General features: G+C 46.5%; 2 protein-coding genes across 4 annotated transcripts in view; one reads left to right on the top strand and one right to left on the bottom strand.

The window, feature by feature from the left end:
* Positions 1 to 7,113, top strand: part of B4GALNT3 (beta-1,4-N-acetyl-galactosaminyltransferase 3) — a 98,540-nt gene extending 91,427 nt beyond the window's left edge. For 2 of the 3 annotated variants that reach the window (XM_073320751.1, XM_073320761.1), the window contains 4 exons: positions 121 to 193; positions 1,369 to 1,522; positions 2,588 to 2,714; positions 3,467 to 7,113. In XM_073320751.1, the coding sequence (XP_073176852.1) occupies positions 121 to 193; positions 1,369 to 1,522; positions 2,588 to 2,714; positions 3,467 to 3,575 (463 nt within the window). In that variant the 3' untranslated portion in view covers positions 3,576 to 7,113. The remainder of the gene's footprint in view (positions 1 to 120; positions 194 to 1,368; positions 1,523 to 2,587; positions 2,715 to 3,466) is intronic. The other variant, XR_012155903.1, reaches the window with a different exon arrangement.
* Positions 7,114 to 7,358: 245 nt separating this feature from the next.
* The window catches only part of NINJ2 (ninjurin 2), a 74,085-nt gene continuing 53,963 nt past the window's right edge, over positions 7,359 to 27,480 (bottom strand). Inside the window, exons 2-4 of the mRNA XM_073329944.1 lie at positions 15,275 to 15,506; positions 13,370 to 13,550; positions 7,359 to 9,868 (exon numbers count right to left, since the gene is read on the bottom strand). Of these exons, the coding sequence (XP_073186045.1) occupies positions 13,393 to 13,550; positions 15,275 to 15,506 (390 nt within the window). The 3' untranslated portion in view covers positions 7,359 to 9,868; positions 13,370 to 13,392. The remainder of the gene's footprint in view (positions 9,869 to 13,369; positions 13,551 to 15,274; positions 15,507 to 27,480) is intronic.

Raw genomic sequence — 27,480 nt, 5'->3', positions numbered from 1 at the left:
TCCCCCTGTTTTCCTTGAGAGAATTCCAGGAACCGCTGCGAGAGAGCGAAAGAGCCTCGCTAGAAGGAGTTGTTGTGTGGCTAAGGAACTTAACCCAATTCCTGTCTGTCTTGCCAACAGTTACCAGTACTTGAAGCTGACGGGGAATTTTGAGCGCTCTGCAGGGCTGCAGGCTGGGATAGACCTAGTGAAGGTGAGCGCCTGGCAGCTGTGGAGCCCAAGCTGCAGAAAGATCCGTAGTCCCTGTACAGCTCAAGCACTACCTGTCATACTGAAACCTTTGTCGTTCAGCGTGGCCAGGGTCAGTGCAAGTGTCCTGTTCATGCTGCCTTGACAATGTGCCTCAATCATGACCTGGAGGGGCCACGTTGAGGAGATCAGTTTCTGTGGCCCATTCAGTTTCTTAGCCTCCCTGTTGGGACTACCAATCGAGGAGAGAAATTAGTGCCAGTGGCTTTTGTGATGTGAACACTGCCTGCAAGGAACTAGACTGTGGCAACAACATATTTCACACAAGTCACTGAACAGCCATTGCACGGCAACCACTTTACCAACCTGAAGCTGGATTTGGATTTGTGACCTAGAGGAGAAAGGCTGTTTTAATTCATTCCCAACCCCCCATCACTTGGTCACCCTAGACAGGCCTGTTTTAATCCAGTCTGTATTTTCCAAATAAGAAAGCACCGTCCCCCATGCAGACTCCCCAGCAAGGCTCTGAGTGAGGTGCGGGAACAGATCACATCGAAGCATGTTTGATCGTCCAGCTGCCACAGCACAGCCTTAAGGTCTGAGAGGAGGCTTTTGGGCCCTGAGTGAGCTGAGGGTGTTCTGTTTGTGGCACAGGAGCCATGGCCCCAAGTTAGGCAGGATCTTTGGGCCCAAGGTGGTGATGGTGGGGCAGAGACTAGGGGCTTGATTCTTATTTACACAAGGGCCCATTTACATTGCTCTGCCAGTATAGAGGGGCCTTAAAGTGGGTGTAAACTATATGTCAGAGCAGTGTGAAGGAACCCTACTGTGAAAGAGTATGAGACCCCATGGATCTTGGACAGCTATGGGGCAACAACTGCTGGCTGGTGGTTGGCTTTTGCCTACCTGGGCTGTGAGAGAGAAGTGGGTATTGTAGTCTTTGGGTATAACTAGGATCATTCAGCAGGACTGGGTTGGAAAATTGCCTCAGTTCAACAGTGTTAACAATAGGTAACAACTGCATAGCCCAGGTAGTCGAAAGTGAGTGCAGGATGCTGTGGCTGATAGCAGTGCCAGCAAGGATGGTGCCCGCACGCCCTCCCTGGATAAGCTGTGGTGCCAGGTCAATGGCAATGGATGAAATCTCCCTATGACTGATAGCTGTGTGATTGGTTCCAGGATCCACACAGTATCATCTTCCTGTGTGATCTCCACATCCACTTCCCGGCTGGGATCATCGACTTGATTCGGAAGCACTGCATAGAGGGCAAGATGGCCTTTGCACCCATAGTTATGAGGTTGCAGTGCGGCGCATCTCCACAATGGCCTGAGGGTAAGAGGCCAGGGCTCTATGGCTCAAACCTGGGAGGAAGGTGCTTGTAGTCTGAAAAACCCTCAGGATATGTTCCTTCACTATTATCGGGGTCCTCCAAAATCTTGACATTGTGGGTGTTATCAGGGCCACTAAGAGAGTGACTAGATATAGGATTGGGTTTAACTGAGCTAAAATCTCAATGCCAGGTCCCAAGAAGATTGTTAGCATGCATTGTATCAGAGTGTTAAGCAAGCAGAGCTGTATAATGCATGTGAGTGGTGTATTGATGCAGGATGCGCGAAGATCATGCTGGACACCATTTACAGTCTTTTTATACACTTGGCTTCTTCAAGAAAATTCCTCCTCTCTCTCAGTTTCTCTCCCCTCACTCCAGCTCCTTCGTCTGCTCTCTTCATTTCTTTCTGCTGTGGACATAACTGTTCCCAGGCTCATCTCCACTGGGTCCACGACTAACCCAAAAGGACTGATGCAAGGGCCACCAGAGCCACTTCCTTAGAGTGTCTTGCTTTGGTCTGAGCTCATTCATCTCTTTTCAGTGGGCATAGATCATCCCTGCTGAGAAGAGCTGAGAGACAGCAGGCCTTGGGTCAGGGAGCAGCACTGCTGTTAGGTACAGGTGACCATCCAAGAAAGGAGTGTGGGACTTCCTGTGATTCTCTCAAAATCAGAGCAAAATTCCAGTTTCAGTATTAACACCCAGGACAGACTCTCCATGTTGGGATAATACAGGTGAATTAGAAAGTATGTTGCTTTTACATGAGAGGTGAGGGCATCTGTCAGAGCTAAAAGGAACATGTGCTCTCTAGCCACTTTCAGAACTGGTTCCTGGGGTGCCCTAAACATTAACACCTTGTACCTTGGTGTTAGATTTGTTGCGACTGGAGGTGCTGGGATTAGTTTGTATGTCCCTCCCATTTCTTTGGATCAGTTATTGTCCCAGGGAAGTGTGATTGTTTGTCTCTGAGGAGGCAGGCATCACCAGGGCTGGGAATCTCCTGCGTCATTCACTAGTGCTTTCGCTAGGATGCAAACATGGTTGATGACTTTTGGTTTTGTCCGCAGGCTATTGGGAGGTGAATGGATTTGGTCTCCTAGGCATATACAAGTCTGACCTGGATCAGATTGGAGGGATGAACACCAAAGAGTTCCGGGATCGCTGGGGCGGAGAGGACTGGGAACTCTTGGACAGGTGAGTTCCGCCAGCTCTGCCCAGGCTGCGGGTCAGTAGAGCAGTCTCCCTTGATCCTCGGGTGACGGGGACGGAGTGAGAAGTGAGCTGGGGTTCCTGCTGGCGTAGAGCAGTAAGAAATGAAGGTGACAAAGGTCACAGTGTGCATTCCCCGTGAGTGGGCCACCCCCTGAGCACGTCTTCTTGAGCAACACATTGGTTGTCAGAGCTAAGGGGGCTGTTATAACCAGAATGCCTTATCATTGCCACTGACCTAGGAAAGGCGAGAGTTATCTCCAGAATCCTGGTACCTTCCTGCCACACCCTTGGCAGGCATTGGTAGATCAGACACATACAGTTGCTTCCAGTGCATATTTTCAACCCCTTCTGATCTTTGAACAGTGCTTGGTACAACAGGGCTCTGATCTCAGCTGGGGCCTGTAGGCTCTATAATAACACACATAATAAATGCCCAACAGGGAATGGGGTGCAGTTACATTTTCTGAAAAGTTTGTGATATGAGGTACCCCTTTCCCTCACCTCTTCATGCCAGACAACTCTTTTGCATGCTGTACAAGTCCTAGACCTCAGCCGCCCTGGGTTGTAGGCCTTAGCGGTCTTTTGGGCCATTATATTAGTACAATGGTTTGGTGTACGACACTGGACAGAGGAGACTTTCACATCACCCTAGCAACCCTTATTGCCAACCCTTCCTTGGAGTGTCTCACTGAACTAATCTTCTCTTGGATTTCCTCCTCTTCCTTCCCCCGCAGGGTCATGCAGGCTGGCCTGGAAGTGGAACGACTGTCCCTGAGGAACTTCTTTCACCGATTTCACTCCAAGCGGGGCATGTGGAACCGACAACAGCTGAGGACACCGTAATGTTCGACCACAAAGCTGCCCGGCAGAGCCAGCTACCCTTAAAGCAGCGCCGGCACCTCGCCTAGGCAAGCTGCCAACAGTACACGCTCCTCCTCTCTCCAGAGTCATCATAGGAGATCAGACTTGCAGGTGCTTGTGAAAAGGGATGATCAATATATAGGAGTGGGAACTTATCTTTGGCACTTGTGAGCCAGTGGGTCCTAGACATGGGATCAGTGACTCGCTCTGTGTTTGGGGGAGCCTTAGACAAGCGAAGGACTGGTTACCCCTGACACTGATGCACCTGGAGCCCCTGACTGATGGTATAATAAAAGTGGTGGCGAGCAGTCTGGAGTGTCTTGCATGGTGCAAATTTAAGAAAAGGAACAAATCCCAGTTACAACCTGAATGGATTATTTACAATAAAGCTGCTGTTTCTTTTGATACTTGAAAAACTCTGACACCCATGTCTTTGGACAGAGGACCAAAGGAACTTCTCTGAACTGTGTTGTGTCCTCATTCCCATGTACCAGCCCAGCCCAGAAAAGACTGAGGAGCGGTTAGGGAAGTTGGGCTGCCAGTGCTTAGCCCTATTTGCCACCCTTTCATCGAAATCACTGGGAAAAGCTACACTCCTGTTCAACAAACCGTGGGTCGTATCTGTAGACGCAAACCCTTTTCCTTCACGACAGACCTCATTTGCCTGCAGCTGGCTGGGGCTAGGGTTAAGACCTCCATCTTGGTTAGTTGTTCCCTGCCTGAGGCTCATGCTGGGTACTTGGACAGGTGAGGCCATCTCAGTAGGAACTGGGAAGCCATATTGACAGCTGTAGCCCAGTCAGACAAGTGTGTGTCCCAGCAGTAGCTGGGAACTCATAATAGAGGGAAATGGAATATTTGATTGGCTGAAATATTGTATCTTTGTCAGTGAGAAGGATAACTTTTCTGCTCCTCAGACCTGGTCTATAACACAGCATCTGGGGGTTAATTTAATAAGTTATGATTTCACAGTTGTTTTCCATAGTAGATTCTACATGTGTGAAGAACTATTTGTTGCATAGTGGAAGAACAGGAGCAGTTAACCATGCTGCACTTATGGAAAGACCAGATGAGCCTTGCACTGGCACTGGTGAGATGAAGGTGGGATCTGAGTTACTACAGAGAATTCTTTCCTGGGTATCTGGCTGGTGAATCTTGCCCATATGCTCAGGGTTCAGCTGATCGCCATATTTGGGGTCGGGAAGGAATTTTCCTCCAGGGTAGATTGGAAGAGGCCCTGGGGGTTTTTCGCCTTCCTCTGTAGCATGGGGCATAGGTCACTTGCTGGAGGATTCTCTGCACCTTGAAGTCTTTAAACCATGATTTGAGGACTTCAGTAGCTCAGACGTAGGTGAGAGGTTTATTGAAGGAGTGGGTGGGTGAGATTCTGTGGCCTGCATTGTGCAGGAGGTCAGACTAGATGATCATGATGGTCCCTTCTGACCTTCATATCTATCTATGAATCTGTGAACTTAGGACCTCAGGCTTGTACTGCTGACAGGACCATGAAAGTTTGGTGACTGCACTGATGAAAGGAGCTTGCTTTGATGAAAAGAATATGGAGGGGACCTTGTTCAAACTCTGCCCAAACCTAGGGTGGAATCTTGCCCCCACCAAAGTCAATGGTAAAACTCCTGTTGACTTTAGCGGGTTAAGTTTTCACCCCTAATGCCTGGGGTATGGTCCTTTCTCATAATTCAAGGAGTGCAGAGATCCACAACTTGGTTGGTACGGGCTAAATCAGTGCTCCACCAACCATCAACCTCCATGGTTGGGGAGGGCATGCTATACAGAGTGGAGCAATGGTGAAAAATGTACAAGGGGCTACGGAGTCTTTTAATCCATTAAATATTTGTAGGACTGTAGCCATCTGGGATCTAAGAAGATTCAGTATCAAACCCACTGCAAATCACAGCAGTCTTTTTAACTAGGGAAGTTTCATATTTAGAGACTGAGAAATAACATGAAAATGATTTTTGGAGGGGAAAGGAGGTGACAGATGAAAACTCTCTGTTTTTAGAAATTTAATAATTTGGCAGTTGATTGTTTCTGACTGGAATAGTTGATCTGCATCTTCAGTGCATGTCCTATCATGCTGCTTTATTCAGGTGCACATACTTGCAGGGCACAACCAGTCTCTAGTACTTGCAAACCCTCTCTCCAAACTCTGGATTCCTTGGGATTGCAAGTCTCGTAGCCTGTCTGAACTGGCTCTGTAAAGAAATTCATGTGGAATGGGGACTGGCTGGCCTAGAAGATAAGCAGTGGGATCCAATGAATTAGAAATAGTACTTAGCACTTTGAAGAAGAGTATCATTTTACCAGTGGGGAAAGTGAAGCACAAAGGGTCAGAGATTGCCCCTAGGGCTTACAGAGATAGAGCTGGGCATATGAAAAGAGATACAATCCTTGCTCCATTCATATCAATGGCAAAACTCTCACTGACTTCAGTGGGATTAGGGTTTCACCCGGGGTCTTCTGGTGCTCACTCAGGATGCTCCTTCCTTTGTGCCTTTCAACCAGATTGGTAATGAGCAAAACTGCTTATTTCCTTAAGGGCTCTTTGGCTGTCTATGTGAAATAGGTGGTAGGGTCTCAGTCCTATTCCCAGAGGACAATTATGCACACCACAAGAGCCACAATCACAGTTGGCACTAGTTGGCAGCCTCACAAGAAAATCCTCAGAGGGAATTCTCCATGGAGACTTAACCTGTGTGTCAGTCCTTGAAGTAGACAGTAGAAGTCCAGGTTGAAACTGCCACTGGTTGTGGGGAAAGAGAGGAGTACCTGCTCCAGGGCTGTCAGACCAGCGTGAAATGCGTACGAAAAAGTCGAGGGTTTAACCCCAAGGACGCTTCTTCTCCATCACCTGCCTCAATCAAAATCAAGAACAGAGTGGAAGCTGAGGCTTATAGATTCTGGCTTATGTCATTCTGACTACACACTGATGGGATTGGGGTGGGTCACGGGGTTCTCCTCTATCAGAAAGGAGGCATATCTCAGGAATGGCAGCTGCCCAAAGATCACAAAAGGATTCCGGGGAGCCTGGCTTTACCAAAGTGGGGACAGGGGCTTCTCCATAAACTCAATCTCATTTCCATTGGCATTATTTGAAGGCATCTGACCCTTTCCATTGCCTCGTGTACTTGACGATGGAGATTGTTTTGCAATCCAACAAAGGGGTTGGGAGGGAATGGGTTTTATCATGAAAGAATCTGTTGTGTGAACATGATGTGATTGTTTTGTCATTGTCTTTAATGTTTCTCTCATATGAATATCTTGCCTTCTCTCATTGCTTGTAAATGTCTGAAATGTTATCCAGACACCAATGCCTGGTGTTTTAATTCTGTACTGTACCTCTGAATTCCACACCTTAAAGTGGCTTTGTGCCTTTAAGATTATTCCCAGGCCTCCCCTCTGTTAGGAGGAGGGGCAGACTGGCACCCCAAGGGGTTTATAAAGACAGTTTCTTCCTACAAAAGCTCACTTCTGTCTGTGTGTTCCTCTGACATCTGCCAACAATACTCTTCAGTGATTAAAGGTCAAATGTTCCTTTCTTTGTCTCATGCAGCAAAAGACAAAGTTAATACATGGGATATAGAGCACTCTGTATCCCAGCAGGGGTGCTGCAGAGACCAACACAAAGGGGGGAGGGATTCAGGGGTCACAGGAAGTGGAACAGAACATTGATACAGGCTAGATTTCTACCCAAGCAGCAAGGAGCACTATAGGGAATATGACAGTCATAATGATAGGCCAATCTCCGCCTCAGCCAGCAGGGGCCATCTCATGAAGTAAGGTGCAGGAGGGAACACAGAGCTTAGCCCAATCTCTGAGCCAGACAATGGACAAACACTAGATCAGTTCTTCCATAGATATTGTTTATTTAAAAGGTTGTGGGGTTTTTTTAAAAAAAAAAAAACAACCTCCCTGCTGCCCATGGGAGTGCAAGCAGCTCATAACAGAGCTGAGGTCTGATACATAGAGGTGAGAAGGCAGCCAGGAGTGCCAATGCTTCTGGCTCCATGATCAGGAGGTGACAAAGGGCAGACCACCCTACTCACTGTGTGCAGGTCTCCTGCTCTGTCATGTTGGGTAATGGGAAGCAGGCCCCACACAAATATGCCTCACATGCAGCACTACATGGCTTGGCATCTCTGTGAGAGAGAGGAGGACATCCAAGTAAACTTTTGGTGATGGAGAGTCCCTCACCTCTTCCTCCTCTGCTGAGCAGGCTGCAGCCATGAGGGAATGGGTGGATTGGCACCTGAGAAAAGGAAATGAAGCTTGTCCCCTTTGCCTAAACCCGGTCAGGTCTGTAGTAGTTGAAAGCCATGACTTGATAGTTCCTTTGTGGACTGTGTGAAATAGCCTCACTCTAGCTGCTAGTGGGGAAATATCCACCTCATAAATCCTCACTGCTGCTAGCAGCTTCTTGGCTGGCTCTGTAGAGAGGTCAAGGAGTGAAATAAGCACAGAGAGCAAACAACCCTCTCACTTTTAGAGATGGTGCCTTCAGGATGTAGACGAGGCAGCTTTAGTTACCCCTGGGCAAAATAAACAAAGGTGGATGACAACAAAGTAATCACTAATATTATTGTGTGTATAATCTGAAGCAGGAAAATCGAAACAGTCGATCATGGCTACTAAGAAATACCCACCATAGGGCTTTCACCTATAGAAGAGCACTCAGAAGGATCAGTAGGCAATATCCTATAAGGCAAATTACTGGAGCATTGGGAATGTAATGATGCCCCTGCATTTCTATGGTCAGCTAAAGTCTCATTGAGATTCATGGGTGGAATATGCTATAGAAATGTCATTTGGCCCTGTCTCCAGGATGAAGCCAGTACCTTTGATTTAAATTGAAATTCGACAGAGTAGATTTCTGGAAGGGGATCTGAAAAGTCAAACACACAGAAAGTTGGCTCAGCTTGTGGGAGGTAAACAGTGACACCAGCCAAAGTCATGGCAGCAACAGACATATTAGCGGTATCCAGTATCTCTCAGAAGCTCTTCTGAGGAGAATATGTGAAAATCGTCATGCAATTGCCATTGCAACCGTGTCAACCTTAGGAATTTTCTATCAGTTTATTGGATACACAGTATTTCACCCGTATTGAAATCTGGCTCTGCCTTTGAGTGAAAAATCATTTAATAAACAGGAAAACATAGTACTCAAGTATGCAAATAACTGACAAGTCAAAAATATCCAATTTTTGAGCGTGACACCAATAATCCAAAAATCAGGCTGCCAGAAAGAACCTGCTAATTCAGAGTGATTTGCAGATACACAACCTCAAAGCAGTAATTTTTAAAAAAAAGTAAAACCACTTTCCAATACAGTAGAATTCTCATCAGGACTAGTACGATAAAAATCATGTATTTAATAACATACCTGTTACTGATAACACCTTAAATTACAGTGTAACACCGAAAAAGGTTTTAAACCCAGTTTACTCTTGAACGTGTGTATGCTGTTTGTTTACTTTTTGCACCTCAGTTAATATGGACAAGTGAAGCTAGACTGGTCTGTTTCACTTTCTGTGTTTAGTTAGATTCAGTTCCTATTTCTCCTGCAGTACCCCTATGTTATCCATAGAGGATTTCTAACAAGGTCCTTGTGGTGGTATCTAAGCATAGTATCTATTTGCTGTGGGGTTTAGGTTTCCTGCACTGCAGAGGAATGTTTAATGGTTTTCAAAAAAGCATCTCATTTGATTTTTTTAAACAACCTTGAAAACATTTGTTTTCCTATTAGTCATTGTAACACTCACCCCACTCCTTCCCTCCCACAAAAACAATCAACCAACCTATATTTGCAACATAAGCTGTTTGATAGTGTTACTTTAAATATTGCCAGTTAGAAAATATCTGGACACGGTATGGTTACTTTTGCTTACCAAATAAATATAACTGAGCGTAGAACTCAGGCCCCTGTAGAAAATTAGTTAATATTGAATATGAGAAGCAGACAATTAAAATCAGAGAGAAGGTGCTGTTACCTATGCACAGGAGCATGTTTGGAAAATGCTTTTTTTGCAACTTTTTTGTGAAGCTCTCTAGAAATCACTGCACAACTTGCACCAGCTTTGAAAAATCAATGGCAATTTCACTCCTGCAAAGCTACCCAAACAACCTGCCTAAAATACTTGGCACACAATTGTTAAAGATTAATTCAGGAATTCTCTGTCTCCACTCAGCTGGTAGGTGTCTGCTGTCGTCAGTAAAAAAATTGAAGGAAGGGACCCTAAAGCTCGTGCCACACACACAACCTGCAAGAAAAACAAAAGATGTAAGATAAGAATCCACTAGGTTCCTCACGTCAGCAAGTATTTCATAGAAGATTCATAAGCAGGATCCCAGCGCAGCTTTCCCTCTACCTGTGTTACTGCTCGCAATCCATTCCCTCCACACGTACACACACACACCATCTACAGGGCCATTCCTTGAAGAAAGCATGCCAGCATTGTAACATTTTTTCATTCTATTTGCTGTAAGTAGTTTCCTTAATTCGTACTGGAGCCCCCGTTAGGGCAACCACCTGCCCCTTATTTTAAGGGATGTCTCTTGACCCTTTTAAACATTGAAGGTTATGATAATTGCATTGTAAACCTGAAGACATTCGAAATGTACACTTGAGAGAAAATACATCTTATGCTAAGGGAAATGGTGGTTTCCCTAAAACATCCTTTAAAATAAAGCACTGTTCTCTTAGTTTTCATGTAGTTTTCCCTTATGTCCATCCAACAAAGGGAACCACCCTATCCCCATCACTTCTTGCACTGAATCATTCTAGTCCAGTGGGATGACTTCTGTGCTTGTAGTTAACATGCACATAAGCATTTGCAGGATCAGGGCTTATGGCAGCATTCAGAGGCCTTACAATGCTATTTTGTGCTTTTCAAGCCGAAGACTCTCAATGCATTCTATGAACCAGTCCTGACTGATTCCTATGGGAGGAAAACCCAGAGAGGGGAGTTAAAAATGTTGCATGGTTCCCTGTGTATTAATCTGTAGGGGTTGCTCTCTATCACACTCAAAGGTAATTGTCACCGCAACAAATATGACGTTCAGCCCCTAAACCCCACGTATCTCGCAAGATCCAAAGCCAGTGCCATCTTCATGGAAGCCATGTGCCTCTGCACTGAATCCAGGATCTCACCTCCCTCTCCAATCCAAATTTCCATGGGACTCTCCTGCTGGCCATTGCCCCAGCATCCTTGGTGAGTAGGGTGACCAGATGTCCCGTTTTTAAAGGGACAGTCCCATATTTAAGCCCTCCTGCAGGTGTCCAGATTTTTTATTAAAAACAGACAAATACTCCTGTATTTTCTGTCTCTCCCACTCCCCCCCCCTCCCCCGCAACCCACAATCAATACTGGCAGGTCCTGCTGGTGGCTGGATCCCTGCTCGCCAGCCGCTCGCCCACCAGTGGTGAGTATGGGGGTCCAGTGGCTGACGATCGGGGTGGGTGTGCGAGGCTTGTGGCGGGGTGAAGATGCAGTGTGCAGGTCTGACCACTCCCCCTGCTGGTCCATCAGCGCGGCCCCCGTTCTCGGCCAGCAGGACCCCACCCCCCATCCCGTTTCCGGCCGGCACTGGCTGCGTGCTGCGAGCTGCGAGGGTTGGTGAGTGTGGGCAAGTGCCAGAGGGGCATGGTGGCTGGTGAGTGTGGGCAGGTGCCAGAGGGCCGCAGTGACAGCTTACATGTTGCCACTGCTGCTCATCCATCTGCCCTTTACATGCTCCCCCTCTTGCTGTCCTCTCCCTGCTTTGCCCCTTGGCTCCCCTCCCAGCCCCACTGCTCCTCCATAACCCCCCTGGTAGGACATGTCCCACTCCCAGCACTGTGCAGAGAACCAGCCCCTGGTCAGAGCACTCAGCACACCAACAGCCTGCCTGTCAGGCTCCTTCCTTCCCCCACTGCCTCTGGCTCGGCCGGTGCCCGGGGAAAGCCCAAGACCTTTTGGCCTGGGGCAGTGGCCAGGGGGAGCCGAGCCCTGCATGTTGCAAAGCCCTGCACAGCGCTGGCATGGGGAAGCCTCTCTGCCCCTCAACTAAGCTCTGGAGTGGGAGGGGGGAAGTGATTTCCAGCCTGTTCACGCCCCAAACCTGCAGGCTCCGCAGCAGCCCCCAGGGCAGGGGCTTACAACCCTCTTCACCCGCCTCTCCCCCATCCCGCCCTGGGTCCTGCTCCCAGGGAGCGTGGCACTGCACCATCCTTTAGGCACCCTCTTCTGCTGAGCCACCTCTCTGACCAGGTTCACTGAAGCAGTCAGGTTCCCCGGGCCCTGGTGCATAGTACATCCTTATGGCTTAACCGCTTCCTGCCCGCACTGTAGCTGGGGGACAGGAGGTGGCTGGGTTATAGGGGTGGCCAGCCTGGAGGTGTTAGCTGCCTTTCAACACTATGTGGGCAGGAAGGGACAAGCTGCTTCCAGCCACATGGGAGGGGGGCGGGGGAAGAAGAGAAGAGCTCTGCAAAGACACAGACCAGGTCTTGCCTTCCCCTCCTCCTCCTCCTCCTCTTTCTCCCCTGCAGCTGGAAGCAGCTCGTGTCCCTTCCCTCCTGCACAGTGCTGAAAGGCTGCTGCTGGCCACATTCTGATTTGAACCCTATCAGAAATCTGGGAAGGAGGGGCAAGTGACCCTCCGTGCCCCGCACCCACGTGTTGCCTTGGGAAGACATGGTGCCAGGTACCAGGAGACGTGGTTCCATCCCAGCCAGGCATGGAGGGTGGAGAGCGCTGGACAGGGAGAGGAGAGTCAGTCGGTCACCTCACCCTGTATGAGAGAGGTGTACGGGAGTGTGTGGGTCACTTCTCCCCGTGCATGTGTGTGTGTGGTAGGTATAGGGTTGGGTGTGTGTGTCACCCCTCTCCATGTGAACCATAAAGCCTTACAGATAAGAAGGTAAATAAAAATTATTCAGCTACACAGTATTGCTTCTTAACAGGGGCTCAGTCAACTTGATGTTAATTTGAACATTTGTATGACTGATTGCCACTGAAGTCCCTTGAATACAAGTAATTTTACCAGGTGTCCCATATTCAATACAGGCAAATATGGTCACCCTATTGGTGGGAACCATTCGGGCAAGAGCTACAAGCCATTAGCTGCCTCTCAGGCTTGAGATCCCACTCTAATTTAAAGCTGTGATCCCTGGTTCGGATTTGATTTGCAAACCCAGTCATTTGTCTGGACTCCTAGTCACATGACTCTCATCCAGGAATAAAAGTTAGAAATCAATTTCTTAAAATGGCCACCACCACATAGCAGTGGCCATTTTGAGGATCTCCCTCCCTACTGCCTCTCTTTCCTTCCACCACTCTTGCCAGCACTGGTCCCTCTTCTGATCTCTCCCACTGCCTGAATAGCTCTTGGCAGCCAGGTCCTTTCCCACATACACGCTACACCCTCCTTTCCACTGTCTGACTCCTCTCCCATAGTACTTATCACAATCCAGGTTGGGATTTGCTATCTGCTGGAAACCGACTGCTGCTACCAGCTATCTGATGAATCCCATAAATGTGGTCTCACGACATTCTAACTTTAGAGATGGAGCAAGGACATTCCTTTTCCTGAGGGATCCTGTCACACAGCCCACGCGTCCCATGGGACAACATTATGCACAAAGGGGCCATGTGTGTATGTGTAGGGCTGTCCGCCACCTTTCTTTCCACAACAGCGCTGATGATTTCTAAGACCCTTTGACGGCAGAAGCCGTTGACCCTTCCAAAGGTGGGTGGTAGTGGACCCTCATCCTTCATTACCTGATTCCCTTGCTCTCCAGGCCTCAGTAACGTCTCCTGGTAGGGTAGAGACCAGTCTTCTGCACACCAAAGCCAGTGATGAAGATGTTGAGAATGACGGTGATGAAGATCAGAGCCGTGGCAGCATTATTGAGCACATTCAGGCGCTGCTGCTTTGACACGTCGTTCAGGTTCAGCCGAGCTGAGACACAGCACAAAACCCAGGGAGAATTGAAAACTGGCTCAAAGCCTTATGGTGTAAAATAACCATGTCCTGGTCAGACTGCTGAACACATGTGAGGTAGTGACAGCAAGTTGGCCCAGGGATTGGAGCTGGGAGGATGATTTTATTAACTCTACAGGGTTTGTGAGTGGCGGGGAAGAGGGCAGAACAGTGCAGGTTAACCAAGAGGGGCCTAGTTTTCTGAAGTGCACCCTCAGCTCCCGATGAAGTCAATCTGACAATCAGGCCCTACGTAAATAACAAGCTGTCTATAGTCCAGGCTCGTGCTCCATTTTCATTCCTCACCGCGCTCAGCAGGAGCCCACACCAGGGCTGAGAATGACAGGCCTTTGTTTATAAGCTGAAGGGAGGCTCCAGGCCGGATGGGGTCTGTGGAGACTTTTGCCAAGTAAGACTATGTCTACGCTAGAAACACTACAGCAGCATAGCTTTCGCTGTGCTGCTGCAGCACTGTAGAGTAGACTCTTATTACCGTGACGGAAGGGCGGGGTCTCCTGTTGCTGTGGTAAGTCTGCAATTTTTTCACACCCCTGAATGACCTAGCTGGGTCAACCTAACTTTCAAGCATAGCCCAGCCCAGAGGTGCAAAGGAAGGGCCTCAGGCAGACTTCTGCCAACAGCCTATTACATTTAGGGAGGGTGGGGAGGACAAGGCTCTTGGCATCATGGGAGGAGGCAATGGGAGGCTTTTAGACACATGATAGAGGCACTGGTGTGCTAGTCAAGGAGGGTCAGGAAAGGTTTCGGCAAGTGGTGGGGGCACTGGATGAGGTGGCAGTGGGAGGGGAAAGGTGCTTAGGGAGAGCTGGCTCCTGGAGCTCCTCCTTCAAAGTGTGTGGGTGGAGAAGCGGGCCAGAGCAGGTGTGGGAGGCCCTGGGGATGTGTGTGCTGACAGAGCAGGCACCCTGTCGTGAGGCAGAGTGCCCTCCCTCTGAGCCTGAGGGGGAGGAACTGCCCCATGCTCCTGGTGGGCAAAGCCAAGACAGCCCTGCCCCCTGTGCTGGAAGCAGGGCGGGACAAGCCGAGCCCTTCAGCTCAGTTGCTGTACCTTGCTGCTGAACTCTGGACCAGGGACCGAGCTGTGCAGTACCCTGCCCCCGGAGGAGAGGAGAGGAGATGCTGGGATTGCCATCCACCAATTACCCGGAGGATCCTGAGGACCCGTGGGCTACGGAGCCATGCCAAGGATGGGTGGTAGGAAGTAGCCCAGGGGAACCAGACATTAGTCCGCTTGTGTTGCTGGGAAATGAGTCAGTGTGTTCTGGTGACTTCCCCGCTGGCGGGATCACCTGACACTGTTAGGGCCCTGGGCTGGGACCTGGTGGAGCAGTGTGGGCCTGGGTATTCCTACCCCCTGCTGCCAAACCCACCCCTGGGGAGGTGGCCTACTTACCTTAGGCTGGCAGGCCTGTGCCCTGTTTGTGGCCTGTGCCCTGTTTGTGGGGAGATGCAGAAACAATTGCCCATTCCTAATACAGGGGTGCAGTGATGGGAAAGCAGAGGAGTGAAGGAGTGGTAAAGCTCGGGGCTAAGCTGGAGGAGGAAGAAATGCATTTGCTGGTAGATTCTCTAATTTGAAGGAAAAATAATGCTGGTCTTTGCACCAGCCACCCCATTCCTCTTTCCATGACCCTGATTGCTGCTGGCAGTGGAGGCAAACAGAAGCTCAGAAGATATCTTACCAATGATGATAAGAAGAATTCCAATCACCACCTGGAAGAAGAGAGAGATACTGATGAGCGATATCAGGGTGGCATAATACTGGAATGAAACCCCCTGCTCCAGCACCGCTTTGAGTTGTGTGACATTGGCCATGAACAGCGCCACATCCAGCATGCTTTCTGCCACACTCTTCTTAGTCGCATAGTGGTTGATGTTGATTGGATTGTCCCTCCTTGAGCCAGGATTCCCCACCTGGGTAGAAGGGAAAGTAACATCAGTAAGATTCCTAAGCAGACTGGCCAATCCATTCTGGCTTGAGTATTAGTGTTATACCAACAAAATAAAAACCAGCAGGATCTTATTAAAGGGGAAAAGGCAAAATACCACATTTATTGTGAATACAGAAAGAATCATAGTAAGCAGGTTAGTTATAGCTATAACGTTCCAGTCAATCTCATATTTATTCACACATTCATTCATACACACACACACAGAGGTTCTGCAAGGTTGTTATCATAGTTACCAGCCTTAGAGTTGCTCATGCCAAGCCACTGGCCAGGTGGCCTGGACATGAGGAGGGAGCAGGGCCTCATCAGATGCACATCTGATGCTCCTGGAAGTTGGTTTGCAGAATCAGACCCCAAAGTTCACACTTTCTAGAGTCCATTTTTATAGGAATTTCTTCCTATGCCAGTCTATGGGAATTGCTTCATCATGCTGTTGCTGAATCAATCAGCAGATGGTAGATTCCTGACGGCTCCGTGCTGCCAGATGTTATCTTGTTCTTTGGTTCTCCCATTCTTGAGGCTGTTGGGTGAATTCCAGTCTGCCCTCCGGGGGTCCTCTGGTTATTTCCACTTGACGCCTTCTTCAGCCGATGGACACTGCATTCTTAGGCTGGCACCTCCCTGATCATTCAGTTATTATTCACACCAAGCATCCATCCGCATACATCCTCTATTTCTATTTTAATCACAATTGTTAACAAAGCGAGATGAATACAACAAAAGGGCGGGGAGTCTCTGGGTGCTGTTTCTGTTGTTACAGAGTATTGCTTTGAGTCTCTCTCTGTGCCAATAGTTGTTGTTACAAAGAATTGCTCTGAGAACAGACTCTGTCTTAGAATGTACTAATGCAATTAGCAGCTTGCAAGTTTCACACATAGAGGGAGAGAAACAGTACCAAAGACCAAGAGACCTCTTAACCAGTAATACCCTGGAATTCAAACCATGGGGAATCAAACTCATTTGTGACTTTAATACAGAACTTCTTTAATGTGATCCAACATTAGCCCCACCATGGGGGTAAATCTAGAAAGCTTTCAGAAGGCACATTCCATGAACGTGAAAGGCAGAAAATTTAAAACTGTTAAAATTTAAAACTTCATACACACACACACACAACTGGCCTGTGGATCTCATTGCCACAAGATAATTGTGGAGACCATGAATTTAGCAAGATTAGAAAAAAAAAATTGGACATTTGTATGATTAATAAGAATAGCCAGTGTTAATCATATGGATTAACAAAACCCAGGAGTTATGAAAGAAGGGATAGTTAACCCTTATTCTCCAAGGCACAAAGCAACCTTACGTTCATGGGGGATTAGGGAGCAATATTCTCCATTGACAAGATACTCCAGGTCTGCCTACAGCAGGGTTCTTACACATCTCTGAAGCATTTGGTGCTGGCTGCAGTCAGAGACAGGATACCAGACTCAATGGACTATGGGTCTGATCCAGTCTGGCAATTCCTATGTTCCTACTCTTGAAACAATTACACTCCACTCATCTGAACTGTCAGCTGTTTTAAAACACAGACAGGCAAGGTCTGTAGATGTATGTCAGCCTCTGCAGGGAGCAGCAGAGGCATGGAGTGATGCGTACACTTGTACATATACCAGATACTAGCCAAGCTCAGTCAGAGAAGTTGGGACTTGCAGTCTGTGAGCTGCAGCTTTGTAGTGGACATGAAGGCAGCTGTGGGATGGTGCATTTTAGGGCTTTCTGGGCCACGTTCAGCCTGCAGATTGCACCTTTGGCTACCCCTGACTTAACAAAGTACAGAGGAGAAGAGCCAGCTACTGTTACACCCAGTCAGCTCCTTCCTCTCCCTTGCCTTTGTCAGCCATCCTGACTGAATTCTGAGTTCTGCAGCTTGTTTAGACTCATTGCCCTGACCCACCTGGGCACTGGCCCAGGAGAGTGTGAGAGAAAAGCAGCAGGGAGAAAGAGATGATGATCTTTAATTAAATATTCACTGGCAGCATGGTGACATGGTAGCAAATCTCAAGTGAAGGAGAGAGCCAAGATCTTGAAGGATCGGATTATATCAGCAGAACACCATAGCAAAGTAAAGGAAAGATATAACTAGTTTAAATCTGTAGCATGCTGGGCTGCAGTTCTGGAAAACACAGGCTGTTTCTCACCCATATCCACCAGAGCCTTTAGAAAGCAGGAAAATCAGCCCCTTCATGATTTTCTGACTATGTGGCCTTACTGAACTCCCACCCTATCTGAGCTTTTCCTCATAGACTCTCCCATTAGCTGGCCCTTTAAGTCTATGGGAGAGAACCAGCTGCAGCCTGAAGGTGATAATTTTAGCTCCATGTGCTGTAGACTGTTGATCCCTCTCTCCTGGCAGGAGAGTACTCTTGTGACACAATAAGATATGTCTGTATCAGATTATGATCTCTTTTTGTGGAGATGTTGACTACTAAGCTAACCTTGTCTGGGGGCAACCTGTCGTACTGTGTTTCAGCCAGCAGCCCAGCTCAGGAGAGTTGTTTTAACACCTCATTGAAGAACTGCACTAAGAGCCATCACACAGCAAGCTAGGGCCACTGATTTTGTTTGTCTCTCAATTATTGACCCACTCCCATGAAGCAATGTTTTTTCTACATGAGCCCACATGGGGTGGGGACACAAACCTGACTGCTGGATCTGTAACTACACCATCTGTCCACATGGCTCAGAGACAGAAGCTTTATTTAAGAGCAGGGTTCTTCTGCTCTGTGCAGGACAGAGGGGGGCCGACCATTGCCACGTTTAAGTACTGGCAGGAGACAGAGGGCAGGAGGGCCCCGTGCATGCTGAAAAACTGCTGACCCTTGGACTCAAAAGAAGGGGTGAGCTCCGACTAGTGGAGGGTGCATCTGAGGACTTTTGTTACGTCTAATGTTCTGTAACTCTCAAGTGCTTTAGGATTAAAGACTGTGGTTAAGAAATTCCTTTGCTAAGCCTGTGTTCCTTGCTTTCCTGCCACTTTGTTTCAGGAGGGGTTATTCTAGAAGCCCAGAGTGCCCACAGCCAGGTGGAGCTCAGAAGATACACTGCTTTCAAGGTCTAAAGCAGCTCGACAGTGGCGTCCCATGTCCCAAGGAAAGGCGTCTGACAAGCAGTCGGAGCCTGGGAGGATGCCCTGGAGTCCCAGAGCTAAAAACAGTGACTAGACTCTACCTGCATGTAGTTGAGCTGGAATTATGTGGGACCCAGCGAGTGGTGGCCATGCAGTGGGGTACTGAGGCAGAGTAAAGCAAGTCTATTTTGTTCCATTTATATGGTTTTCTCCTGTGGTTTTTCTCCCATTCTCAGGGAGGCAGCACATCATCCCAGTGGGATAACACTAGGCAGTGATAGCTTCTTTGTGGAATGAGTTAAGGATGTGAGAACAATGAAACTAAGCAAACAAGACAGTGCTTCTATCAAACAAGTGACTGGCACAAGTAGTCTTAACCATCTGTTCCCAGTCACTTACCCAGACACAAATAAAGCAAACTGGTGAGAGTTAAAGTTGGTTAAAGGAATCAAATACATACAGCAATTGCAAAGTCCATGACACTGCTATCCTTAGTGTAAAACTCTCTGTGATCTTGGACAAATTCCCTTTATTTTCCCTTACTTGTAAGTATGACCCAATGATATTATTTATTAAAGGGACAGACTTCAGTTGCTTGCGTCCAATGTTTAGGTTTCGTGTTTAAGAAAAGGAAAAAAAAAGGTTTTACAAAACCTCAGTCCTTCATTTAAAACAAATGCATTTTAAATGTAGGTTTGATTGACTTTTTTTTTTATTGATGGTGTTAGAAATGAGAGCAGGGAAATGAGGGTGGGTGAGTTTAAATTATGATTTTTTTGAGTTGAGAGTGTACTGTAGCAAACTATGAAGTCACAGTGAGAGCATATTCTCAATATGGCCACGAGAGTGCACCAAACCGCCTCTGCCTACCACTGTACTGTGCTGTACTGACATAGGCCAACTCCACTGCAAGAAAGGCTAGTAGAAAAATGTCTGTTTACACTGTTTTCAAAAGAAATTGGGGTTTTGATTGAACAAAATTTTTTTGTAAAAATTATCTGCTTTTCATGAAGACTATTTTTTTTGTCAAAATATTTTGGCCAAAGACTTCCTGGTTTTCAACCAAAATCTTGAAAATGTACATAGAAAATTTCAGCAGAAGCAAAAGTTTTCTTTGTTGGAAATTTCCAGGAGAAGGAACACTTTTTTCAGACCAGCTCTTATTGCAAGTCTTCTTTTTATTACACTTGTGAGGAGAGACTAAAAGATACACTGGGACAGCATGAGACAGAAAAAGAAGGATGTGAATGATAATCCTCTTCACGAGAGTTTGCCGGCAGAGAGAGTGTCTAGGGAGACACTGTATTATTGACCATCAGTTCCAAAGGAGTTGCTGTGGAATGCCAAATAAACCACACAGGGAGAGAGAGAGAGAGAGAGAGAGAGAGGTACTGCACACACAGGGAAAGAAGCAGAAATGTACATTTCACTCATAGATCCTGGCAGATAAACGTCTGAATGCAGATGAACACACATCAGCAAACATATGAAAACATGCATAGAGAACACCACACACACAAATATTTGGTACTTCCGTAGCATTTTCCTGCTGACAAAAGTATTTTGTAAACACTTATTGACCAAGCTAAAAAAAATATAATAACCTTGAAACCTGTGAAAGTATCCTTATCTCCATTTTGCAAAGATGAAGAAATTGATGCAGAGATTAAAGGCCACATTTTCAAATACCCCCTCTATTTTTAGGTGCCCTATTTTAGACACTTATGGCCTGATTTTCAGAGATGCTTAGCACCTACAGCTCCAGACCACTTCATCTGGAGTTGGGGGTGTACGGTTCAGTAATTCTGAATATTGCCTCCAAAGTGAGTCACGTTTGGGCACTGAAAATAAGAAGCCACTTTAAAAAATGTTGGCCTGAATAACATGCCTAAATACACACAGGATCAGTGATAGTGTTGGGAACAAAATCTGGATACACCTGATTTCCCCTCCTCTACTCTAGCCAGTAAACTATGCTTCCCACCATCCCTTTTCTAACCACTAAACCATGTTCCTCTCTGAGACGGGATAGTCTGGTCTCCTTAAGGGTAGTGTGGCATACTGGTCAGACCACCCTGTCCCTTGGTGTGGCCCTTTAAGATTTTGAGGGGTCTGATATATAAAAGGACCTAGGAGATATCAAATAGACAAGATAGAGGTAATATCTTTATTGGATCAACTTCTGCTGGTGGATGAGACAAACTTTCGAGCTACACAGAGCTCTTGTTCAGGTACAGAAAAATGGTAAAAGACAAAAATTGTTATTTGTAGAGAGGAAGCTGTCCTGGGAACAAATAGTGTTTGGAAGGAAATCCCCCATTACTGTTTCTTTAAGAGCTGGGGACCAGAAGCCTTGCAGAAGTGAGCTGGGTAAGGTTCCCTTCTCTCTCAGCCAGTTGGGATGAGCTTTGGGAAGGGGCACTGCATATATGCTGTCTCTTCCCTTGTAACAGGATGAAGTCTGCCTGGTAAACCTTCTGAGACTGAGGACTAATTGGAAAAGAGAGGCCAGCTGAAGGAGAAGCTAGCCCCTCAGTATGCCAACATTTTTATGGATGACTTAGAACAATGCTTCCTTAGCTCTCGTCCCTTACACCCCTACTCTACTTGTGCTACATTGATGACATCTTCATCATCTGGACCCATGGGAAGGAAGCCTTTGAGGAATTCCACCAAGATTTCAACGATTTCCACCCTACCATCAACCTCAGCCTGGACCAGTCCACACAAGAGGTTCACTTCCTAGACACTATAGTGCTAATAAGTGATGGTCACATAAACACCACCCCATACTGGAAACCTACTGACCACTGTACTTACCTACATGCCTCCAGCTTTCATCCAGATCGCATCACACGACCCATTGTCTACAGCCAAGCTCTAAGATACAACCGCATTTGCTCCGATCCCTCAGACAGAGGCAAACACCTACAGAATCTCTATCAAGCATTCTTACAACTACAATACCCACCTGCTGAAGTGAAGAAACAGATTGACAGAGCCAGAAGGGTACCGAGAAGTCACCTACTACAAGACAGGCCCAACAAATAAAGTAAAAGAACGCCACTAGCCATCATCTATAGCCCCCAACAAAAACCTCTCCAACGCATCATCGAGGATCTACAGTCTATCCTGAAGGCCGATCCCTTGCTCTCACAGACTTTGGGAGACAGGCCAAGCAACCTGTCGCTTACAGACAGCCCCCCAACCTGAAGCGCCAGCAACTACACACCACACAACAAAAACACCAACCCAGGAACCAAACCCTGCTACAAATCCCGGTGCCAATTCTGTCCACATATCTATTCAAGGGACACAATCATAGGACCTAACCACATCAGCCACACCATCAAGGGCTTGTTCACCAGTACATCTATCTATGTGATATAAGCCATCATGTGTCAGCAATGTCCCTCTGCCATGTACATTGGCAAAACCCGACAGTCTCTACACAAAAGAATAAATGGACACAAATCTGACATCAGGAATCGTAACATTCAAAAACCAGTAGGAGAACACTTCAGTCTCTCTGGTCACTCAATAACAGACCTAAAAGTGGCAATTCTTCAACAAAAAAACTTCAAAAACAGACTCCAGTGTGAAGCTGCAGACCTGGAATTAATTAGCAAACTGGATACCATCCGATTAGGCCTGCATAGAGACTGGAAGTGGTTGGGTCATTACAAAACCGAACCTTTATTTCCCCAATACTAATTTCTCCATGCTGTTGTTACTCACACCTTCTTGTCAACTGTCTGTAAAGGGCCAATCTCTTACCACTTCAAAAGTTATTTTTCCTCCTTTGGTATCCTGCTGTTAATTGATTTATCTTGTTAGACTGACCTCACACTTGGTAAAGCAACCCCCATCCTTTCATGTATTTATGTCTGCTCATGTTTTTTCACTCTACGCATCTGATGAAGTGGGTTCTAGCCCACGAAAGGTTATGCCCAAATAAATTTGTTAGTCTCTAAGGTGCCACAAGGACTCCTCGTTGTTTTTGCTGATAGAGATTAACACGGCTACCGCTCTGAAACCAGTGATTAAAATGTAGATTATAAATCCCTTTAGGTAGGGATTGTGCCTATTTCTGGGTTTTGAACAGCACAAACATATTGGCAGTGTTTAGCAGGTCTTCAGGGCCCATTCCCTCCTTTTTCCTCTCTGCTGAGGCTTCTAGCAAGGAAGGTTTCCATTTTAATCTTCTGTTCCTGGATATCTTCAATATAGTAAGAGGTAATCAGATGAGCTATTGGGCAGACTCTCAGCTGGTATAAATCATGGAGGCTCCATCGATTTCAACCGGCTGGCACACTGGCTGAGAATCTGACCCATTTTTTATATTACAGCAGTGCTTAGGAACCCCAATCAAGGAGGAGGGCCTATTGTGCTAGGTGCAATACAGAGAGGAAGAGGACATTCCCTGCCCCAGAGAATGTAGTGGTTGGTTTTTGTAATATGACCACCTGTTCTTCTCACTAGGGGTCTGATCCAAAGTCCATTAAGTCAATGGAAACACTCCCATTGACTTCAGCAGGCATTGGATTAGGCCCAGGAACCAGGACAGAGATACCTTTCTGGTATGTAAAACCCCTGGGGGGCCTTAATCATGAACCCCTCTCAGAGAGTTCATATATCCCGGTGATGACGAGGTGCAGCCCTCCTGGAGTTAGGGCAGCCTAAATGTGAAGGAGCGGTCTTCGTAACCAGATGCTGAAAAAAGAACTCTGAAGCCAGAAAGGAACTTTCCAGCAAGCTGACAGCAGCCTGAGGGGCTAGAGCCAGCTCCTCTTCTGGAATGGGCGGTCAGGCAAGCGGCCTGCTGAGATGCCTATTTTTCTACTAAACCCTGTTCAGTTTCTCACACTCAGACCCCTTTATCTTCTTCACCTGTTACATCCTGTCTGACCCTTAGACTGTAAACTCTCTGGGGCAGGGAATGTCCTCTTCCTCTCTGTATTGCACCTAGCACAATAGGCCCTCCTCCTTGATTGGGGTTCCTAAGCACTGCTGTAATATAAAAAATGGGTCAGATTCTCAGCCAGTGTGCCAGCCGGTTGAAATCGATGGAGCCTCCATGATTTATACCAGCTGAGAGTCTGCCCAATAGCTCATCTGATTACTTCTTACTATATTGAAGATATCCAGGAACAGAAGATTAAAATGGAAACCTAACACCACACAAAGACAAGGAATTTAGCCTTTAAAATCTCCAGGGTAATGTCTGGAAAGGAATATTTAAGCACAGGCTGTCTCCTGGCTGTGGCTTGCAGAAGGGACCTCTGACTAGTTGGAACTCAGAAGAGCAGCCTGGGTGAGTAATGAAGTAACATAGCTGCACGTAGACTCTCACTCCTCCTCTTGCCCTTGCCCTCCGGCTGACACTGCAATAAGATTCCACTTCCCAGCTGTCTGGCTGGGTGCTCACAGCTTGCAGAGACCTGCTTGTTGGCTCAAATGTGTGCTCTGCCTCTCTCCAACTCCTCTTATCTTTTTGTCTCAGTATCTGGCTTGCCCCATTGGCTTCCCTTTCTCTCCTCTCTCCCTTGATCTTGCATCGCCTTCCCTTGCTTGCTTCCTCACTTAGTACTTCCCCCTTTTCTCTTTCACCTCTCCTTCCACTGAGTTCTGCCTTTCTCTTGTGCAGATCCATCCCCCTTTTTTCCCCTGCCTCCTGTCCATAGGTGCTCCTCCTTTCTTCCTCACACATAATGGCACTCTGCACTGCTGTGCTAGGATGTTCTCAGGTCCATTCAAATCTCAACTGCCATTATGTCTTTCTGTGCTATAGAGCAACATAAATAATGTATCACTCAAATAACTGTCCTATCAAATAAATAAATAAATATCTCTATATCCATCTTCCTAGTTAAGTGTATTTACGATACTGAATTGAAGATGTCCAGGAATCAACTGGCAGGAAGCAGGATTGAGCTGCAATTAGAAGAAAGATAACTTTCCTTCCTAGGCTGTCAAGATGCCTTGAGGGGGGGTGCTGGTGGGGAGCCTATTTCCATAATTCAGAGAAATTAATGAACTTGAAATCCAAGAATAGCATGGCTCCAGCAATCACTACTTGCTGATGGGGGGCGGGGTGGGGGGCGGTTGTTGAACAGAAGTAGTTGGGTGGAGGAGGAACCCCTTTTAATATGCGGAACACTGGAGTGCACTGAAAAGGATTAGCTGGAACAACTATTAACAAAGCCAGGATGTACAGGCTAGATACTCCAGTAACTCCTATTTAACACCCGAGGTAGATTTATCCTAGCGCTTGAAAGAGCAAGTAGAAACTAAAACCAGCCATCCAGCTTTGCGTGAGAAATTTAAAAGTAGGTTAGCAGAGAAAATGAGCCTATACAACAATGAAAAGCAGCCGGGAGGCACAACAATAACGATTGCATCGTGCTTACGAAGCTAAAAATGTAAAGATGAATAAATCCCCTGGCCTGAATAGCTTATGCTCTGAAATATTCAGAAAAGGTGGGCCTGGGCTGCATAGATTGAAGACAAATCCAAAAGCAAAGTGTGTTCAAGCCCATCGTTTTAGTTACACCCACTAACTAGTGTCTATCTATCTGAAGCTTGGTTCCCCAAATCTGAAAGAAGTTCAGATTTGGGTGACTGCTGCTCGGGGTCAGGTCTATTTCTGATATTGAGAGAACACGGAGCTTCTCGTGGCTACTTCATTAGTTTGCTAAGGTATATTGAGAAAACATGGACAACATGGTGGACAGGGTACTGGGCTTCAAGTCAGGAGGTCTGGGTTTATTCTTGTCTCTGTCACTTACTTGCTGTGTGGCAATTGTACTGCTCTGTGCCTTGGTTTCCCAACTTGTAAAATGAAATTAATGAGAATGACTCACCTTTATGAAGCCCTGTGAAATATATGGCTAAGAAGTGCTATATAAGTGCCAAGTATTATTTCTATGTGCTCATAAATGGACCAAATAATCTCTGACTTAAGCCCATTGAAGTCAGGAAAGTTACACAGGTGATTGATTTAGTCTTATGACTAAAGAGATCTTTGGATCTAAAAGGCCAGATCTACTCAATTCAATGGAGCTAGATCAACTTACACCAGCTGAGGAGCTGGCCCCGTGTCATTTAAAAGCAAAAAACAGGTGCTGTTGCCCATCTAGACTTTAATAAACCCTTGAACAATATGCAAATGGTTGGTGTGGGGGTGGGGTTGTTTTGGGCTTTTTGTTAGATATTGAATAAAGATAACAAGCTGGTTAAATGGGCAGGTAATTATAATTATCAATGAGTGGTAGTGTAGGGAAGCCCACGGTGGGCTACTTCTTTTCAGTGTGGTATTTAATAACACTTGTGTCTGCAGAGTGGCATTAAAAAATGGAAATGTCGTTAGCTTGAGCAGCAGACTGGATTGTTTTTGGAAAGAGATTTAAACATATTAGGGGAGTGGTCTAGCAAATGGCTACCACATTTTTATGTGAGAAAATACACAGTGCTGCACAGCAATGGCTTTTCAACTAAGTTAGTATTAAAGACTTCCATTAAACCAGCCTGCTTGAGAGGCTGTCTCTGTTTCTAGATGTTTTGCTGTGGCAATAGTTATTGAAACTGTCTTGTCAAGACTGGAACTGCTGATCTCTCCATAATGTAGTCTGGAAAGGACAAGAAACACCATGCTTAGCAGGAGGCACATTTCTCCACTGTGTCCATGTGAGCACCTCCAGGTGCCCCAGAGTATACCTGAAACATCCTTCCGAGCAAGGCTTAAGACTTTGCTTGGTTTTGTCCTTATGTTGCTGAGTTTGTGTTGCCTTTTGTGGGGTCAACTTATTGCATGTATGGGTACGTTCTGTTTATTATCTGAGCTAGGGTATTCCACCTAGTCTGGGATTTATTTTGGCAAGCTGCCAATTTATTAATTATATTTTTAGTGGTGTGTGGCATTTTTTGTTTTTGTTTGTTTTCTGAGTGGAAGGTTGGCCTTGTGGGTTAAGGCATTGGACTGAGACTTGAAAAATCAGGGATAAATTGTGGACTATCATAGCATTCCTGCAAGTCATTGGGCAAGTCACTTAAACTCTTCACCTCAGCCCTTCATCTGTAAAAGGGGATAATACTACTTTTGTTTATCTTGTCCATCTATATCAAGAGATTTTCAGGGCAGGGAATGTCTCCTACTTTATGTATGTACAGCAGCTTGCAGAGTAGGGGTCTGGTCTCAGTGGTAGCCTTAGATAATAAGGTGCAGATGAGATTGGAGGAATAGGGTTCTAAAAGTTTAACTTTCCTGTTAATAAGGATTACTACTTTACTCACACACAGCACTCATCATCCAAGGAGCTCAAAGCCTTTCCCATGTGACCATTATCCCCTCTTCTGTAGATGAGGAAACAAAGGAGCAGAGAGGTACAGTGATAGATTGTGGCAATTGGAAGTAGAACTGAGGCCTCCTGCCTCCCAGTCCTTGGCTATCAGCGCTGTTACTTCCCTGGGAGAAAGCAACTTGCCCAGCAATAAGAGGTGACATGGCCCCCATCAATGAAAAGTAAGTACGATTTTTATTTTCTCATTAATATAGCTGAGTGTAGCTAATGCACAAAGTAGGAGATCAAACCTTTATTAGCTACACTTGGGGCATTGATACTTCAAGGTCTGTCCCTAAGCTTTTTCACTGAGCAGAGATTTAAATTCCATTTCTTTTTTTGTGTGCCAGTGGACCAAGCAATTGTTTGGAAGCACATTGTTTAGGTGCTGCAAAGCAGGTCAGTCGATGACAAGGTTGTATCAAATACAGTATTTGAAACCAAATATGGGAAGGTATTATTCCATTGTGCAAGGCTTTGGTGAGATTTACTTTCAGTTACGGGTATCTTGGGTGTAATCAATGGGAGAT

The sequence above is a fragment of the Lepidochelys kempii genome, chromosome 1 (genome assembly GCF_965140265.1).
Source record: "Lepidochelys kempii isolate rLepKem1 chromosome 1, rLepKem1.hap2, whole genome shotgun sequence".
Lineage (NCBI taxonomy): Eukaryota > Metazoa > Chordata > Testudines > Cheloniidae > Lepidochelys > Lepidochelys kempii.
Note: the sequence above shows the minus strand (reverse complement) of the source record. Positions and strands in the feature narration are given on the sequence as shown.